The sequence below is a fragment of the Branchiostoma floridae genome, chromosome 9, assembly GCF_000003815.2.
Source record: "Branchiostoma floridae strain S238N-H82 chromosome 9, Bfl_VNyyK, whole genome shotgun sequence".
In the NCBI taxonomy this organism is placed as follows: domain Eukaryota; kingdom Metazoa; phylum Chordata; class Leptocardii; order Amphioxiformes; family Branchiostomatidae; genus Branchiostoma; species Branchiostoma floridae.
In genome coordinates this window covers 18,434,752-18,453,409 of record NC_049987.1, presented here as the reverse complement: position 1 = coordinate 18,453,409, position 18,658 = coordinate 18,434,752, and the positions used below count along the sequence as shown (strand labels likewise).

Here is an 18,658-nt window from a genome sequence, read left to right as displayed (position 1 = left end):
GGGATTTGGAACCAAGTGGATAAGGGGATCTGTTGCAGCGTTCTCTATGGTATTCTCTAATTTATAGTGCAGTAATGTTTTGTTTTGTTTTGGGATGCTATTTATGTGTCGCATAATTAAACATGTCGATAAAGATGAAATTGTGTACCTGTCTTTAATTTGCTTTACTGTGTGGAAGTTTACCAGCATGATATACAATTTGTATATGATTCAGAACCCTTCCTAGTAATTCATTTTTTTTTTTCAATAAATGCTAGGATGAATTTGTTAGGAAATTTTCCAGCTTGTTCCCCACCACTTTTCGGACCTTTTTGCCCCAGAATGTATTGTCAGTAGTCATTTGTTTAGTGGTATTGGCTATTGCCATTGGAAATAATGGACCAGTTTGTGTGTTTCACTGTGTAATTCCAGCTTGCGATGTCCATTTTGTTGTTTGACTTTGATATCCAAAACACACCACAGAGAGAAAGGGTGTTGTAATTTAGTATGAATCCCAGTGGTAGTAGTAGTAATCTGATTGATCATTGTAATAAGTCCCCGAAGGGTAGACTGAAGCCGATCAATAGTAATTACATAGGATGCGCTTATTTTGATATTTTACATGCAAGCCAAACAATCACACTGAGTTTCAAACAGTCATGCACATGGTACATGGTAACAGTATGGAAATGGCAATGGTTTGAAGCACTGTGCATGCATTTAGGAAGTCACAGACATTTGCAAGACCCATCCAATTTAATGTAGAGGACCTCACCAATTGGGTTCCTTCTTCCCCTCAGGGGAGATCCCTCTAGGAACTAATGGGTTTTGTAAACCAGCCACAGCCCCTTGATATAGCCAAAGCTCTTATGAATCAGTGCACTTTAGCCCTGGTCCCTTCAAAAGTGTTGCCTTTCAAAGCACAGGTAGAAACAATCAAACAAAGCTAAACCATTAGGAGTGGCCTCTGGCCCAAATACGTAAAATAGACACAATTTTCTTCTGGTCTATAATATCTAATTACTTTAGACCTATTTTTAAAATTGAGTTTTTGTTACATTCCTTTATGTTAATGACACATGTAGTATTGATGTGTAAATTTTTTATTCATATATTGTCAGGTACAGACATATTTTTGCTATAGGAAAAAAATTAATTATAGGGATTTTTTCAAACATGAAAGGTTGTAGATAAATGTCAAAAGGTACATGCAAATTCTTTACTGTTATGTTGCATTTTCAGATGTTGGTACCATTCGAAGTTTAATACTGGCCCTTCTATGCCATTGGCACTAAAAACATCTTTGTTAGAAATTCTGCATCCATGCACTATATTACTGGATTGTGGGTTCCATCTTTTCGGGTACCTTATCAGACATAACGAAGTACCATTGGAGGCCACTCTCTGTGGTCTCAACTGATGCATCATGTTGGCTCTTGAAAATTGTAATTAAAGGAAGAAGTATGGGCCAGATTTCCTGTGGGCTTGGGTCTAGACTAGGTGGCCACTGCATAATGATCATTTTCATGTGAATGGATTTCCTTTCTCCTACTATAGTAATTATGATGATAAGTGTTACAGTACTGAGGTTATTATACACAATATGGAAGCAAGAAAGGTTTAATATATAAAGCTGTAAATCATGAAATATTTGCTGCAGTGTTTAATTTTTCTAGGGCTTGTTGCTAGAGTATTGTACACATCCTTCCAACTCGTATTAGAAAAAAACGCAAAACAGGTTGAAGCTTCTTTAGCATCTGTAACATCTATTATCATAATACCGGTACGTTTACGACGATTTCTCTAGCCATACTGTTTTGACAAATTGTCAACGCATCATTTTCTCCAGTTACATGTTGCTGTTATAGGTTACCCTTGCCACTTCTTCTGTGAAACTTTTCTGCCACTCTTGTCCTGCTAAAAGCGTAATATTGTAATTGTAACACGCCGCGGAATTGCACGGCAAACGGGCGCGTGGTTGGGAGGGGGTAAAAAATACCGGTAGGAAGAAACACGGCATAATTAACTGCCGCTATGTACATTTATACATCCTCTGATGTTCCTTCCTTTTCTGTCAGTAAATGCATAAAACATAAACCTGCATGAGCATACAAAATGTCATGAGAAAACGGACGTATACTGTCAAGAATTTTCATTTAACTTCTGTCCGTCACAACCGCTATGACGTAACACTTCACTGCTAGCGTAGATATAAAAATGGCGGGAAAATGGCTGCGTACGTTCAATTTTGCCCATTCAGTCGTAGATCCGGGCTATTATGCAACGGTTCTTCACACTTTTACATGAGTTGTAGGTCACCAACAGAAATTCAAGATTGTTGTTGAATCATGTTCGTCTTGTGCCGTGAGCATGTGTAATTATGATCTATAAATTTGGCAATGAATGTGACAGTGTGTTCGTCCCACGACGAGCTGAGTACCCCGAAAAAGATACTGAAAACTTTTGGACTTGTTGTCTTCGAATGCATTGTTATCAATGCTTTGTAAATGATGTATTGGACACCTAGATGTCTGAAGTGTGCACAGCTCAGAAATAACTATTGTTGCATGTGTAGATCTCTTTAAGTTCCAGTATTTTTAATCTACCGGTATAAGTCTTACTACCGGTATTATGCCAATGCATGTTATCAGTCTATTGAGCAAAACATTACAGAAGTGTAGTAATAGAAAATATAGAAAATAGTACCCTAGATAAGTAATGTTAGATCAGTGGAACACATGCACACGGCTTTTGAATATCATTTTATTTTAGGGATGCCAAACCTTTGTCTCTAGGTCAACAATGCTATGTGCTCTTTGTTTGTAAGGCTGTAGTGTACAAGTAGATACAGTCCTAAACACCTGTTACCATATTTGTTGTTTAAACAAGCAGATGCAGGTAATTACACTACACACCTGGACATATTTACTTGGTACAACATTCACAGCTGGTACCCTTTTAAAATAGGTCTTCCAACTAAGCTACAAATTCCTTATGAATATGAAGATTTTTTAGAGGATCACTGTTACCAGCTAAGACTTCGGAATGTATTAGCAAATGTTTCATTGAATATTAATGACAATGGAATGCTGTATGAAATAAGCAAATACAAAGTGAAAAATGCATGATATAATTTTTTCAAATTTGTCTTGCATGTGTTGAGTAGTACTAAAAGTGACAAATGAAAAGCAATAATCAGAATGTCTAGATCCATTGGAAATCATTATGATAAAATGCAGCTGTAACTTGTCATTGCTTAATCCTTACTTGAGACTGCTGTAGATGTCAGATGTGATGCAGAGAAATGTGGTGTAAAAGATAAGACAAAAGAATGGGGTGCACAGCTGACATTCTTCATCCCTGCTGTACTTCATTCCTGTTTATTCCATGTAATTTGAGCAGACTTGTCTGTGTGGGTCCAGCCCCTGGCAGGCTGTGAGATTTGTCTGACTACTGACATCAATATACCATCAGATCTATCCTCTCTGGGACTGCACAGGGCCTGCAGACATAACTCATGAGGTTGCAAAAGGGTTTAGGGAGGGGAAAAGAAGGATATCTCTTTCTGATTTTAGAGGAATTTTGATATGAATAATAGAAGAGAAAAAGATTTTGATTGTTCTTGTTTCTAATGAATTTGAAATCAGTGTCTATTATAGCACATGTATTAGTTTTCATCAATCTAAAGTAATGTTTTAAAACAATGTTTTATTTTGTTTGAAGTATCATATCAAAACTGAAAGGTGGCAAAATGCACTGTAGACAGTTACTGTAAATGCAGAAATGTTTGTGGTGGTTTTATTTTTATTTTTTTCCACTATGAGACTACAGTCAATGGCGCTACCGTGAACTTCAAACCACTGCGAACACTATACATTTTCTCGCTACCAAGAAAGTAAATCCCCACGAACTTAAATGCATTTATAGTAACAGTAGTAGGCTAAATGTAAGTACAATGCCATTTGGGATTATGATGTTATGTTACATGTATACCATGCTGAAAATGATAGCTCTTGTTGGAAGAGCTGGCACAGTGCATGAAGGTAGTATTGCTTGATCTTTTCCTCCACAAGGCCTTTGTCATTGTAACTCTATTACAAGAATTCATCTCAAGCATTCTGAGAAGTGTGACCTCAAGGTTGGCAAGGTCGAAGGTCATGTTGTGTGACTCCAATGACTCCCTTGTGTGTAGGAAGGCCTGTCAATTATTTATACTTGTCCCACGGTTTTGAAAAAGCACAGATTTGATATACAGAAGGCCCTGTCAAGATTCGTATCATAATGTTAGGGTAGAGTCTGTGATGTGACAGAATCAGTGATTCACTGATTCCACTGGTAGAGATGGCAATAGGATATGGCAGAAATTGGTATCAGGATCTCTACCAGTACATTATTATGCAATTTAGCTGGTACAGATCATGATCACAATTTCTGTAAAGTCACTTATCCTGTCAGTCTGTATCCTGACTGATACATTTGTATGTAACATGACAACATGTACATAAAGTAAGCAAACACCGTGTCTTTGTCTGAGTTGTTTTTACCAGTATACTATAACAGTGTAAGAGTTGGAAAACAACAGATGAGATGTGTCATGTCCTGTTAACCTTAAGCAGAACATTATAACACCTCTTTGTCTACTACTTCTTAACCGTTTACGGAGTTAAAACAAGTCTTCTAGCTAATCGATCAGACATTGTGATGATACTCCTGTCCTACCTAAAGCCCCTGCTTTCTAATCTGATGTAGGTTGGAGAAAATCTTGTTATGCAGAACCCACAAGATGTAAAATCTGATAACACAGCCAGACAGTCTGACATGATGGGGGGCTAGATTTCCAACCTGATTGTAGACTGACAAATGCTGTCGGGTTGTGCCGAATACTAAAATCCTTGAAGGTGACCTTGGTTGGTTTTGTAACCTGACCTCTGACCCTGACCTCTGACCCTCATCTGTTTCAGGTCAGAAGACCTGCCTGCACCTCCATGGAGTGTTTCCCTACGTCTACGTCCCCTATGACGGGCCTCCCGAGTCCGAGCGGCACCTGAGGCAGTTTGCGAGCAGCATTGATCGAGCGCTAAACGTGGCGTTAGGCAGAGCCTCGTCGACTACTCAGCACGTTTTCAAGATATCTCTCGTTAGCGGGACGTAAGTGTGCCGCTCCATTATTAAAGAGCTGCATTTAATTATGACTGCCATTAACCATACTAAGTACAGCTACTGTTTCTTTTGTTGGTATGTTGAATTTCCAGTGTCTTTAAACCATGCTAGATTTTTAGGTAGAATAAGTGGTCATAATATTTATTGTTTATATGTAACAATGACATGATTCATGTAAATACAATGCAGAAAAGCAGTTTCAGTGATTTTATTGAAGTAGCAATGTCATAATATTTTTCTTTTGTTAAAGAATTAGATTGGGTGTTTTTGCATGAAGATTATTAATGGTCACAATATTCTAAAACTTAGAGATCATCATCATATCGTTAACCACTGCGATAAGTTATTGTTAATTTTTCCTTTTTGTTCTTTCTTTGTTTACTATTTTAGGCCGTACTATGGTTACCATGAGAAAGAGCAGCAATTTATGAAGATCTATTTCTACAATCCATTGATGGTGAAAAAGTAAGTACCTCCCCCTCTTTCTCTGTTACCTAATGTAGTAATGATGAATATGATTGAAAGTCACTTGACATGTTTGTATGAAATACTATTATCTGTACACTTGCCATGCCGTCTTGTCTATCATTTTAGTTTACTTGAGAGACAGGGATTTTAACGTAGATTCAGTTATGAGCTGTAGAAAGTTCTGACTTTCGACAGATGAAATTAAAAAGGTTGTACATTGCTCAAGGGAAATATCCACTACATTCTCGAGGGAGCTATCACTTCCTTGGCAAATAAAGTTAGATTATTAATATATCTATCATTAGTGTGTGTGTGTGTGTGTGTGTGTGTGTGTGTGTGGAGATGCACATTGCTTCACAGTATTTGTATGACAATACTTGAGCTTCAAAAAACATAAGAAAGATTGGTTATCATAGCAGTGTAAGGGATAAAGACATATTACTAAGTAGGGCCCGTGTACCTAAATACTCGTACTGTACCTATAAAATTGTTAAGTTACAAGTTCGGACCGACATGTAAACATCTGTGTACCTGTACCAGTCCTACAATGTAAAGAAACTAAATCACTATTGAACACCACTTTTTGAGACTAAAGATAAGTAAATTCCAAATTAAAGATGGCAATTGTGATAATCTTGCAGTTGAAAATTAAGAAAACTTTGTTTTGAGTTTCAAATATCTAAATCCTCATACAAAGATGACAATTTCTCACTAAAATTGACAGTTGACTATATTGATAACTTACAGATAATTGATCAAACTTGTTTAGGTACAGGTAAAGGTCCGGACCTGTACCTGAACCTGTATACCTGTACTCTTACCTAAAATTTCTTTGGGTACACAGCTCTATTACTAAGTATGCATCTTGCTTAATTTAAAATGGTTATGTTTCTAAATCTAATGAAACTTTCCTTATGTCTACAGGGCAGTGGACCTGTTACAGGGAGGGGCTGTTATGAACAAGCCGTACCAGCCCCACGAGGCCCATATCCCCTTCCTACTGCAGTTCTTCATCGACTACAACCTGTACGGTATGAACTACATCAATCTGGGAGCTGTCAAGTTCCGCAGACCTAAGGAGGAAGGTAAAGGTGCATTGTCTTGAATTTCTCATCATGATATTGTCCTAAAATACAGTCAAAACTGCCCAAGAAGACCACTGTGGTCTTGTCGACAGGTGTTTGCTTAAGACAATGATTTTAATTTAAGTCTCAAAGGGCATAATTGTCTAAGGGCTACCGAAAAAGTAGTCACGTTGACCAGGCAATCCTTATGTAGAGGTGTTCACAGGTTTTACTGTACATGTAATGGAGGTGAACTTGCAACATATTGCTGTATAAAATAATGTTAGTTTTTCCCAGACAGTTTATTTCTTTCTCTATTGGTTTGGCTGTTCAGCATGCACAGCCAGGGTTGCCCAACTAGCCTGTGGCTATTACATAGGGCTAGCCCTGCTGATGACAGAGACTAGGACAACACTAATGGACACGGATAGGGCAGTTGAAGACTACTGTGTTAAAATTTATCATTTTTCTTCTTCTTGTCCTCTCCAACAGTTAACCAACCAGTCAACAGTAACCAACCGTTATCACAAAAGAGCAGCCAATCAAGTGGTAGCTCACTTCCATGCAGCCAGCCAATCAGAAGCCCTTGTTCAGATGTCCCTCCAGAGAGCCCCGCCACCCCCTCCATGCCATCCCTAATGAGATCGTCCAGTTGCCATGCCAACACCCCCACCCATCAGGTGTGGGAAATGGAGAATGTGCCCAGGTATGATAATGTGAAAATCTACCAGTGCATTTCACAGTCATGAAATAAGGATATGAATTAAGTCATTAGGAAAAAAAATGTAGTTGTTTCTGAAGTGGCTAAATAGTCTATTAAATTTACATTACAAAAAAGCTGTTGACTTTTGTGTTTGTCACGAAGAAAATGAATTATAGTAAATTCTTTTCAATGAGATCTGTTGGCAGCTTGCACTTAGTCTGGTGTCTGCCCTACTTCAGTCTTAGTTCACTCATTCAGTCGCTTTCTGTTTGTCTAAAATATAGAGGCACGCTCTGATTCGTTTCGAGTCACACATGTCCTAGTGTTGGCACGATAATAGGATTCAACTAGACTCAGTCATTTGGAAGTTCTGCTTCTGCAAAATATTAGATTACAAAACAATGGAAGATGCAAGGACAAACATTTTGCTCTGTGGAGACACGATCAGAGGTTTGGGAACTGGAGCTAGAATAGGATGGATTTCAGGCAACTTTGAATCTGATTGCTTTGGCTTGTATTTGTAATGACCTGCATCTACAATATCTTTACATACCAATGGCCAGTAGAACTTTTTTGTGGCTTCATGTGTATTGGATGGAAGAAGGCATGCGTGTGTGCATTCTTTATTTTCCTACTCTACAGTCTTTGGTTGTCTCACAAGAAAAAGGGAGAAGGATAATATGGAGAAACTCTTATAAGCCTAGTTTATTGTAGAAGCTTACACAGTATCCTCTTGATATCATCTGTAGAGAAGTTAAATCCATTTCTATGTATTCTGTTGTGTGCATAAATAGCACAGTCTCCTGCCACAGTAACAATGTTCCATCATTAAAGGAAGTGTTAAATAGTAAACTGTCAATAGACTGCTTGATTCTGTGAACAAAGGGCCAGTGTATGAGCTGTTTGTCTTGGCTTCTCTTTGTGGTCTTTGAAACACATGCATTGTGGGACTGTTTCCATCACCATGGTAACCACTGTCCTTGCTGAGCTGTGATTGGCTTGGAATGGAAGCACCAATGACTGTATTTGTTAAGCTTTTGCCTCTTTAAAAAAAAATAGATCCTTCACCATTTAGAGATAGGGCAGATAAAGTAGCAACTTCCTTTCAAAATTGCTGAGATTAGAAGACTTAGTGTATAAATCCCATTGCAAAGATAACAATTGAAAGATTAAAGAGCTGATGTAGAGGTTTTTATTCTGTGAGTGTAGTGCTGTAGTACACTCATCATTCTATGATGTTGTAAAAATTAAAAATATTGAGCTTGGGCTTGCAGGTTTTCATTAATTTGGAATTTTCTATTGTTTAGCTTGCATATTATTCTTGGGTACATTGATGATTATTTTCTCTCCTCATTGCATACATCTATGCAATCTACTCAAATAGCATTTGCATAATTTGACCATTCATGACATAAGTGTAGAAATATGTTTGGTCTTAATATTTTGTAAGTAGCATGCAAACAAAGTATATCATAATTCTTGCAGAACAGTTGTAATCAATTCAGGACATTTTATATTTGGCGAATTATATTTTCCTTTAGTTTCAGTATAAATCAAGCTGAATGGAGACACATGTACAATGCCATACAGTTGTTAAAATTTAAATATATGGTTTTTCTAATTTTGCTTGCTCCAATACTGTGAGTATGTTACTTTATGTTACCACGGATGTTAAGGTCAATGCAATAGGATATGTCTCTGTAAACCTACTGTTTTTGTCTGTATATCTCACAGTTCTCTACTTCTGGAGGCCGAGGTGGTTAGACAGAGTACGTGTGAGTTAGAGGTAGATGCTGTGGCACCGGATATTCTCAACAGGCTAGAAATACAAGGTAAGGCCATGTACTCTATGAATGTATAATGCAGAGACGTACAGTAGAGGATTATACTATTATAGCAAATCTTCAAAAGTAAATCTTTAAATATTTTTGGTATTTTGTCAATTTTTGCAGTGCCTCTCCACCATGCATGTGTTTCACAATCTCAGAACAGTGCAAAAAAAACTCCTATCCTATCATATGATTAAATCCACACAAAAATAAGTCAATTGACAGTAAATAAACTGTAAGTCAATTTTTTCAAAATTTTGTATAGTAGTGCTGTGTACATCAAGTGCTGTGTTCTGGTCTTCCATCTTTTTCAAAGAAGCTCTACATGTTCGAACGCAAGGAGGAGCAGGCAGTATAGTACTGTAAATTGTGACATATTCATGCTGGTTTGTGTTTGCCATTTTCTCTGCGAGAACTTGCTACACTGCAAGCATGTGCACCTTGCCATTACTACCTCAAATTCGAAACATAAGAAACGCCTACTAATACTATCTCCTCTCCTGCTGCGAAATTCAATTCATCTGAGCTTGAATAGGTTACAATTTTTTTGAAAATATGCATCTGTTACAGCCAAAATCGGAACAAACCCTGGTCTGGCTGCCATCTGGGAGGACGAGAAACAGCGTAGGAGAGAAATGGGAGAATCCTCACAAATAGAGCCACCACCCTCGCAAGGTTGGTCTCAGAGAGAAGAGAACCTAACCCGATCATCTTATAGATAAAACGACATAGTGTGAAATTTTGCTTATGCTTACTATGACAAGCAATACATGTAATGTGGATCACATTTTCACAGAGAGACCAGATGTCCAGCCAACGGAGAGTGACCTAGAGTTAAGAGAACGTATCAAGGAGATAGTAGAAGAGCAGGATTCCCTCTTGTAAGTATGAAGTGTTTCCACTGACTATTTAAGTGTATCTAAATATGCCAAGAGTTTTCCCCTAATCCTCCCGTAAAACGAGAGTAGCTTTTCTGAATGTTGTTTCTTTGTTACAGAAAAAGCCAGTTGGAGAGATTACAAGAGAGCCAAGCCATGTCAGACGAACAGTCGCCTATTATGGACTCTAGTCCTGTGCAATCTAGCCTGACTCCATCCTGTTCTGTGGAGCTACACTTCTCCCAGATTGAAGGTAAGACACTCATAATAATTTGTAGATTTTCTTTTATCATGTTGGCATGTTGTCATCTTCTATTTAATAATGGCATATGCAGATAGTTGGTAAACATTGAATCGGAAGAGTTGGCACTGCTTATGATTTGTATTTGGACATACTATATTGAACCTTTAATTGCAAACACAATCCCTTATGCCTTATTTTCAGTTCTACATCACATAGAAGTCTTCTAGCCTTAGAATTTTGGCAATGAATAAATACCGGTAGAGTCTCTACTGCCATTTTGCAATTGCAAATATGCGGAAGCAGTTAATGTAGACATGAAGAAAAAGCATTTAGAAGATCATGGATTGAAATGGTATCATAAGTTTCCTAGCTTTACCTTACAACAATTAGTATAAACAATATGTTAAACTCAACATCTTGCTATATCCAATGATTCATGTTAGTTACCCCTTTTGTGTCCACTTGTTTGAATGTATGATATTGTATGTATCTAGTAGACCTTACAAAAGTTGCTGTACTTTTTTGTGTCAGTAAAGATTACTGCTATCTTTTCATGTACTGTACATCTGTTGTTAAGCTTCTTTAATTTCTTCCCTGATGTTCTAGACAATCCGGATCCATCCCAGCAGATAGGAGATACTGAAGATGACCCCATTGTCGATGAGGATGCCGTGCAGTCTGTAGTGGAGATGAGTCAAAGCTTTTCAGGGTCTGGCAGAGAAGCCTCACAAATGCTGGGTAACTTGTCCATGGAATATCTACTAATTCATTGCCAAACTGTAGTCTACTTAACATACTGCGAATGTATTACATTTCTTGAATTTTGTAGTAGCAGGAAAATGAGTTTGCGGTGGTTTTGAGTTTGCAGTAGTTTACTGTAGTCACAAACTGTAATGAAAAAATGTTTGCGATGGGTATGAGTTCATGGTGAAGGGGCTACGGCGAAAACCGTGAACTTAAAACCACCGTAAACATTTCTGTATACACAGTAAAGTAACTGAAAGCTATTATTGTTGTTTGTAGTTAAGCCAAAAGTCATCAAGAAAATGTCAAACTCCATTTAGCCTACCTAAAGCTCTATAAGCTCTTAAGTTCTATAAGCTCTTGTACGACTTACTATGTATGAAGTGTCCATGTTGATGAAATAGATTGAAGTACTTGTTGACGTTCTAAAAAAGCCAATTATAGCATGCTAAGGAGTAAGGTTCAATCATTCTACTAGGTAGTAACCACAAATTCCCTTTGATATTGTAGCAAACAGCCAGGATCGGTCCCTAGCCAGTCTACTGGCAGGCCTGGCAGATGATACCATTGGGTCACAGTCCATAGTGAGCCAATCACAGCGCAGTAACCGTAGTGATGATGATGAGGGAGTGGGAAATAAGTCTGAAGAGGAGGCAGAGGAAGAGGAGAGCATCCTGATGTCTCAGAAATGGGACAACGGGGATCCACAGGATGAAGAGCAGGGGCAGGAAAGGTATACATAGAATGGCATGATGTTAAGTCCCTGTCTAACTGGGTTTATCATTCTGTACCATTTTGAATAGCATTAGGGTCTATGTAAGTAAACTATATCTTTTGGATGCATTTCTGCAGATCGATGTCATTTTTGTGTATGAAATCTATGAGAATATTCATAACACAGCATTTGGCCTTTGGTGATAAACACTTAAGACAATATTTCAATTCTAGAAGCAATTTGTCATCTCACTATTTATTTTTCTGACTTATGATTTTGTTCCTTCGATTTTTTTTTCATTCTCTTTTTTAAAGTTATGTGTTACATTAAATGTTTGGGTTTTTCTGTTTAGCCCAATGGCCTTTGATCTGGAAGGGATGGAAAGCTCCTTCAACAGTTCTCAGTGGGTGGATGTGGAAGACACCATTCCTCAAGTCGACGGCAGTGCAGATGAGAAACCTGGTGAGGGTCATCCTTAGATATGCCAAAATGATGTTGATACAACATGCTTGAAAGTAGTTTTAGTCTATCTTAGATTACCGGTGCAATGGCCAAGTGGGTAGAGTGTTCGCCTTGCATTCGGTAGGTCGTGAGTTCAATCCCCGGCCTAGTTGTACAACGACTTTAAAAATGGTACATGCTGCTTTCTTTGCTTAGCACTCAGCACTGATAAGTAACACACATAACTACCTAGCCCCCTGCTGTATTGGCTTGCACAAATGTTTGGCCCAAGGGCTACAGAAATCGAGATGGGCGCCATCCCCAAGTTACAGATGTACGGGTAACTTAAACTTTTAACTTTAACTTTTTATTGGTGAACCTATTCAAAAATTGTCTTGAGCATGTACTGATATCTAGATTGAAGAATGTAACAATTATGCTTGTTTTCCAAACTGTTTACTGAAGGTCTCTCTCTTTTACAGCTGAAATGCCTATAAGGAAAAGACTGGGCAACACAAGGATTACCAAAATCCGCCGACCTGAATCTCAGGACACCAAAAACTACCTCTTGAACATTACTTCTCCCATCAAGTCGGCAAACTGTACAGGCAACCACTGTGACACTGCCAACGTCTCACCATCCAAGCAGCTCAAACTATCCCTAGAAAACCCGTCAGCAAAGAAGGCAAGGGTTGTAGAAAAACCACGACAGCCCATGCAGTTGGCTCCCAATGACAGTCTGTACAAAGTAAAGGAGTCCAGGATTACGCTACACAACAACTTACATGAAGGAGAGAAACCCAAGCAGACTCTACAATCAGTTTCCAACGACAGCCTGTATAAAGTGAAAGAGTCCAAAATAACACTACACAACAGCACCATAGTTGTGGAGAACAGCCACTGTAGCAAAATGGACAACTCCGGCCCGCGAATCTTCATGGACACCGTCACATCATTAATGAACGTGGAGCAGCCCGGAGATGGGGGGAGCGTAGAAATGTCGCTGAAACAAGACGGCGTCAACGAACTGGCTAACCTGACTATGACCCCAGATATGAGCGACTTTTTTCCAGAGACTATGACATGTGGAAAACTGCGCAAGAACTCCAAGGAAAAGAAGTGTAAAAGCCTTTCTACTTCCTCAGTAGGAGTAAGAAAGAGTACACGTGTCAGGAAGGTAAAGAAGGATGAAGATATGGAGTCTTTGGGTGATGACAGTCCTCTGGAGGACAGCGATTATGACAAGGAAACATGGAAAGATAGAAGCCGTAGACGGAGTTCTACAACACAACATGGAACCAGAAAAAGTACACGTGTAAGAAAAGCCAAACATGACGAGGACATGGAGTCTTTGGGAAGCGAATCAGAAGAAATGAGTAATGATGAGACGGAAGAAGATAGTCTGGAGGAGGAGGAGGAAGATGAAGGTAGGAGAAGGAGCTCGAGAAACTGCTCTAGTTACGGTAAAAGAAAGAGGATGTCTTCTTCACACAAGGGTTCCAAAAGGTGGAGAGAGGACAGGATGAAAAACTACACACTCCGCGAGCAGAAGAAAAACGTGAGTTACAACGAGGAGGACAACTTCGCAGACGTGTTTGAAGTCAGCTCAGAGGAAAGTCTCTTCGAGGAGGTTGAAGAAGAAGATCGATTCATAGAAAAGAAGATGGAGATGTTTGACGAAGAAACATACACATTCAAGAAGAAAAGGAAAATGCCGACAAGATCCCCAAAATCAAGACCAAAACCAGTGGAATCTAGGAGGTCATCTAGTGAAGACTCCAGCGATGGCCCTGTACAGATAATCAATATAATAGTTAACAGGTTTAAGGGCCAGAAAGAGCTGAGAGTAAAGCTAAGAAGAATCCAGTGTGAAGACAAGGTTCACCTTACGCCAGAAACACTGAAACGATTAGAAAATCCGGCAGAAACCCCTCCACCACCCCCTGAACCAGAAGAGCCCGTGAGTGACGACATGGAAACAGAGAGTGCGATATGCGCCTCATGTGCGGAGGCCCGTGTAGAAGACTGCGAGTCAGACAGTTGTATCGTAGGCGGAGAGGCTCGGAGACAAAAACGTGAAGAGAAAGAGAAAAGACAACAAGAAACGGTTGTCCAGAAAGCAGTGAATGTTGAAAATAACGTCATGCCTTCTACGTCCACTTTCTCCGGCTTCCCCTTCCGTGAAAACATGCTGAATTTCCTGAACTGGGACAAAAGGGGGACGAGTGAAAAACTGAACAGGCTTGGGCGGTCAATGAAGGAGGAGGAAGAACTCTGGAACCAGAAGGTCCGAGAACGTAGGAAAGGACAGCAAAAGATATCCAAGGGCGGAAGGAAAAAGAAGCCTAGGCCAGAAGATCAAGCGAAGGATCCTGATAGCACAGTAACTCCCCCTAAAGCTGATGTAAAACCAACTGTATCTACAGCATCAGACACCCCAGCTCCCATCATAACACCATTGGAACCTGTAAAGACACCAGTAGAGCCAGCAAAACCAACAGTTCCAGAAACAACCAGCCCAGCAGCCAAAACCAAATCATCTACTTCAGGGAAGAAAAAAGGTAGCAACTCATCAGCTAAGCCTAAAACTCCGAAAGCATCAACAAAGACCAAGTCATCTGGTACGTCTCCCAAGGCCAAAGCCAAAAAGTCTAGTGCAGCAAAAAAGGCAAACGCATCCCCGTCAACTATGTTCAGTCCAGTCACTGATGACAGTAAGGTCAAGTACAAGGATGCTATGTACAACATGGCTTATTTTTCTTCAACGGAGTCAGAGAAGAGTTCAGGATCACCTCCGAAGTGCTGGTCTCCAAGTGCAAAGAAAGTTCCTGTCGGTGTAGGAGGGTCCAATGCAGAGGAGTCCTTGTTGAACGATTTAGAAGACTGTCTGTTTGACAATGAAACAGGGGACGACGCTAAGGTGGATAGGCACAGCATGCTGAAGGAAATACAGCAGTTTGAGAAGACTGAATCTTTTGATGATTCCTACGAAGATCTGGAGTACATTGATAGCATCATCAAATTCTGCAGTCAAGATACAGGGGAACAGGGAGAAGAGAAGAAGCCACGAAGGGATGGAACGGCAAAGCCACCATCGGAGCCTACGCAAAGCTTAGCGGCCATGCAGGTTAAAGATTCAACGTGTTACAACAAGGGAAGTGTTGAAGGCAACACTGAAATGAGAAGTGTTGCAACTATGAGTATGAGTCCAGCACCAAGCTCTGACCACAGTCATATAGGACAACTGTCAACGTCACCGGCGAACTCGACATCAAGTGGCAGTAGACCGTTGTCAAGGCAACAGTCGTGGCAGAGCGGTAGCACGCCGCAGCCTCCCCCTGGTATTCCGCATGTCCAGGGAAACTTCAGCCCAGGGCCCGGCCAGCAGTGGAGTGGACAAGCCAGTCCGCAGGGTGGTCAGCAGTGGAACAGACAGCTGAGCCCTGCTGGTAGCCACAACTCCTACAGCCCCAGGCCATCCCCTCAGCCATACCCTTCCTCTAAGACTCCACCCTACCAAGGGTGGCCAACAGGTCCACCTAGAACTCCCGTCAATTCCCAGTTCCAGGGAAATATGAGTCCTCAAGGCTACAGTCCAAATGGAAACTACAATGTACAACACACCCCTCCTCCAAATCCAGCTGTACAAGGTCAGCCAACAGACCAACCCATGCAACAGCCAAGTGGCGAACAGGGACTCCAAAGGAACACTGAAGGTAACTATGGCAGTCCCAACTCACAGTGGTCGAGTCATCAAGGCGGTGTCCAAGGAGCAAGCAGGCCCCCACCTTCTTACGAAGACACGGTGAAGAGCCGTAACAGAGTCTCGCAGCAGAGCCCGTCAAGCACCCCACCACAAATGTGGCAGTCGGGCGCAAGTCAGGAGATCCCCTTGCAGTACAGAAGGAACAGCGCTCCACCTACCCAACAGTACAGTCCCAATGGACAGCAGCCCTTAAGCCCCCCCACCCCTCCTACCCAAATGAGCCCCTTCTCGGGGTATCCCAGCACCAACCCTGACAACTGGAGGACGCAGTACAGGAACCAGTACGGACAGTTCCAGCCCATCCCTCGGCAGGACTATAGCCAGCAGGTGCCCCTCCCTCCGTCGGGCCCTTCTAGGTCTAGCCCCGCCTACAACATGCCGTCGTCACCACATTGGAGCCAGTCGCAACCAACCAGCCCCCACATGTCCCAAAACCCGTCCCCCTACCACCCCGCTAACACTAGCCCTGTGTGGCCAAACCAGAGAGTAGTGTCTGCCGCACAGGGCAGTCCAGGTCTGGTTCATACCGGTCCAAACCAGATGAGTCCGGGCATGAGTAGACTCCCCGGTATGGAAGTGTTCAGTAACAGCCAACAGATGCATATCTCAAACCAGAGCCAGGATTTGAACAGATCCAAGTGCTCCCAGGAAAGTACCAGCGACATGTTCCACTCGGCGTACACCGTGCTTAACGACAATGAGGACTTGGACGAACTTTTGGAAAGAGTGTGCCAACCCAAGCAGGAGACAACCACGAGTACAACAGACAAGGACAACTCAAGCATGGACATGCCAACAGACGACACAAAGAGACCAACTGTTTGGGAATCCCACCCTTCTATACATAACAACTTAACAGAACTTGGGCCAAGAAGGCATCATTCCGATAGTGCGCCACCAGTGGTAAGACCTCAGCCATCCCAACCTAAGAAAACCCCTGCCCAGCCAGCAAACCGGCAGCGTAGCCACTCCTACTCCCAACCCTCGGACCTAAGACTAAGAGGCGACGATAGGAACACCCCGCCTAAGTTTTACTGCGAAGCAGGTAGGCCCCTAGCTGAGGTCTCACCCGATAGACACAACATTGTCCGCTTGAAACTGAAGTCCAAGCTTCAAGCCGTCCGTCACTACAGCAACAACAGTCCGCAAGGCTCCCCACGTTCCAGTTCCAGCCAGGGCTCTCCCCTCCATTCCCCAACATGTGGGCCCAGGTTTAGCCCAGTCAGAAGGATGTCCAGTCCTGCAGAGGAGGCCAACAAAAGGAGCAGCATACTACTGGCGTTGCTAAGAGGTGGGAAAACGGCAAAGCAGATCGAGCATGAGAAAAACAGTCCCATGTCACCCACATCCTCTCAGAGCTCTGTTAGCGAGGGTAGCAGAAGCGGAAGCGTTGGAAAGGACGACGTTAACATTCCAGAAACACCCGACTCGGACCAGAGAAGACCTGACAATGACTCAGTTAAAATGGAAACAAAGGATGTGTCCTCCCCTTGCGTCCAATCTTCAACAGCATCCACTCCTTCGGAAGCTTCCAGCAAAGAGCCAAGTGGTGAAAATTGTCCGAACGGGCATCCCGGTATGTCAAGTATGTCAACGGAAGAACCGTCTTCCTCTAGTGAACTACAATCACCTGAAACAAGCACCAAAAACGAGAACACAACATCTTTAAAGGACACTCTTGAGAGCGGGCATGATCAAACAGAAGAAGAGGCAAATGGATCAAATTCAACAAGTGACATGTTCAAATCTACAGACAGTGATTCAAAAGACTGTAATATCTCAGAAGATAGTCAAGCCAGGTGTCGGAAGAAAAGAAAAGGCAAAAGAACAAAAGATACAGAAAGTGACGACAGCACTCCTCAGAGCACCCAAGAAAGGAACGACAGCTCTGATAAACAAGAGGGAAAAGGGGGGAGAAGAAAAGCAGCCGGGAGTAAAAACAATGCCAGTGCGAACGACAAAACAAAGTCTAAACAATCAACTAAAGCTACAGACAAGAAAACCACAACAAAAAGCAGCCCGAAAAAAGATGTAGCAGGTAGTGGTCAGGGACCAGGAAGAACATACCCCTCCCCACTAGAGCCGGATGGTACCAACACTGTAGTGATAGGGAAGGACGGGAAAGTATGGACCCCAGCCCTGAAACCCCCCGCAGGGAAGGAAGTGGTAGAGTCTGCCAAGAACCATGGCCTGGGAGAATCCAGCTATCAGGAACCGTTCTGTAGCAAGCCCACAGACCTTCCCGACAAACCCATGTAAGTGTATACATGTCTATAAAGTATAATTCAACATCCTTTTCTGTTCATTTTCACTCATTACCATTGCCATCTATATGTTCATGAATTGGTACAAATGAATGTGCAATCAACATTATATATATTAATGTAACTAACAGTTACCCCAAACTGTCATTTTAGAAAACACACAACCAACTTGTTTCTCAAACAAATTGTCCTTTGAGGATCAATTGGATTCAAGTTCCTTAATCTTTAAGAATAACCATGCGTGATGTAGAAACCAAATTTTAGAGTGTTTTAGATGTACTATTTGAAGTATGCCATAGAATTTGGGTTTATTGCAATTTTTTTCAAATGTTGAAACTGAGCTGCCAAGTTTAACTGACTTTACCTTATCATATGTCGTGTACCAAAAACTGTTTCTGTGCAC

At 41.3% G+C, this 18,658-nt stretch overlaps 1 protein-coding gene across 1 annotated transcript in view; it reads left to right on the top strand.

Moving 5' to 3' along the window:
• The window catches only part of LOC118422750 (DNA polymerase zeta catalytic subunit-like), a 48,162-nt gene that overhangs the window by 13,827 nt on the left and 15,677 nt on the right, over positions 1-18,658 (top strand). The window contains exons 3-14 of the mRNA XM_035830495.1: positions 4,941-5,127; positions 5,530-5,604; positions 6,532-6,698; positions 7,164-7,377; positions 9,109-9,206; positions 9,774-9,878; positions 10,000-10,084; positions 10,201-10,334; positions 10,932-11,063; positions 11,580-11,802; positions 12,137-12,246; positions 12,708-18,246. Coding sequence (XP_035686388.1) covers positions 4,941-5,127; positions 5,530-5,604; positions 6,532-6,698; positions 7,164-7,377; positions 9,109-9,206; positions 9,774-9,878; positions 10,000-10,084; positions 10,201-10,334; positions 10,932-11,063; positions 11,580-11,802; positions 12,137-12,246; positions 12,708-18,246 — 7,069 coding nt within the window. The remainder of the gene's footprint in view (positions 1-4,940; positions 5,128-5,529; positions 5,605-6,531; positions 6,699-7,163; positions 7,378-9,108; positions 9,207-9,773; positions 9,879-9,999; positions 10,085-10,200; positions 10,335-10,931; positions 11,064-11,579; positions 11,803-12,136; positions 12,247-12,707; positions 18,247-18,658) is intronic.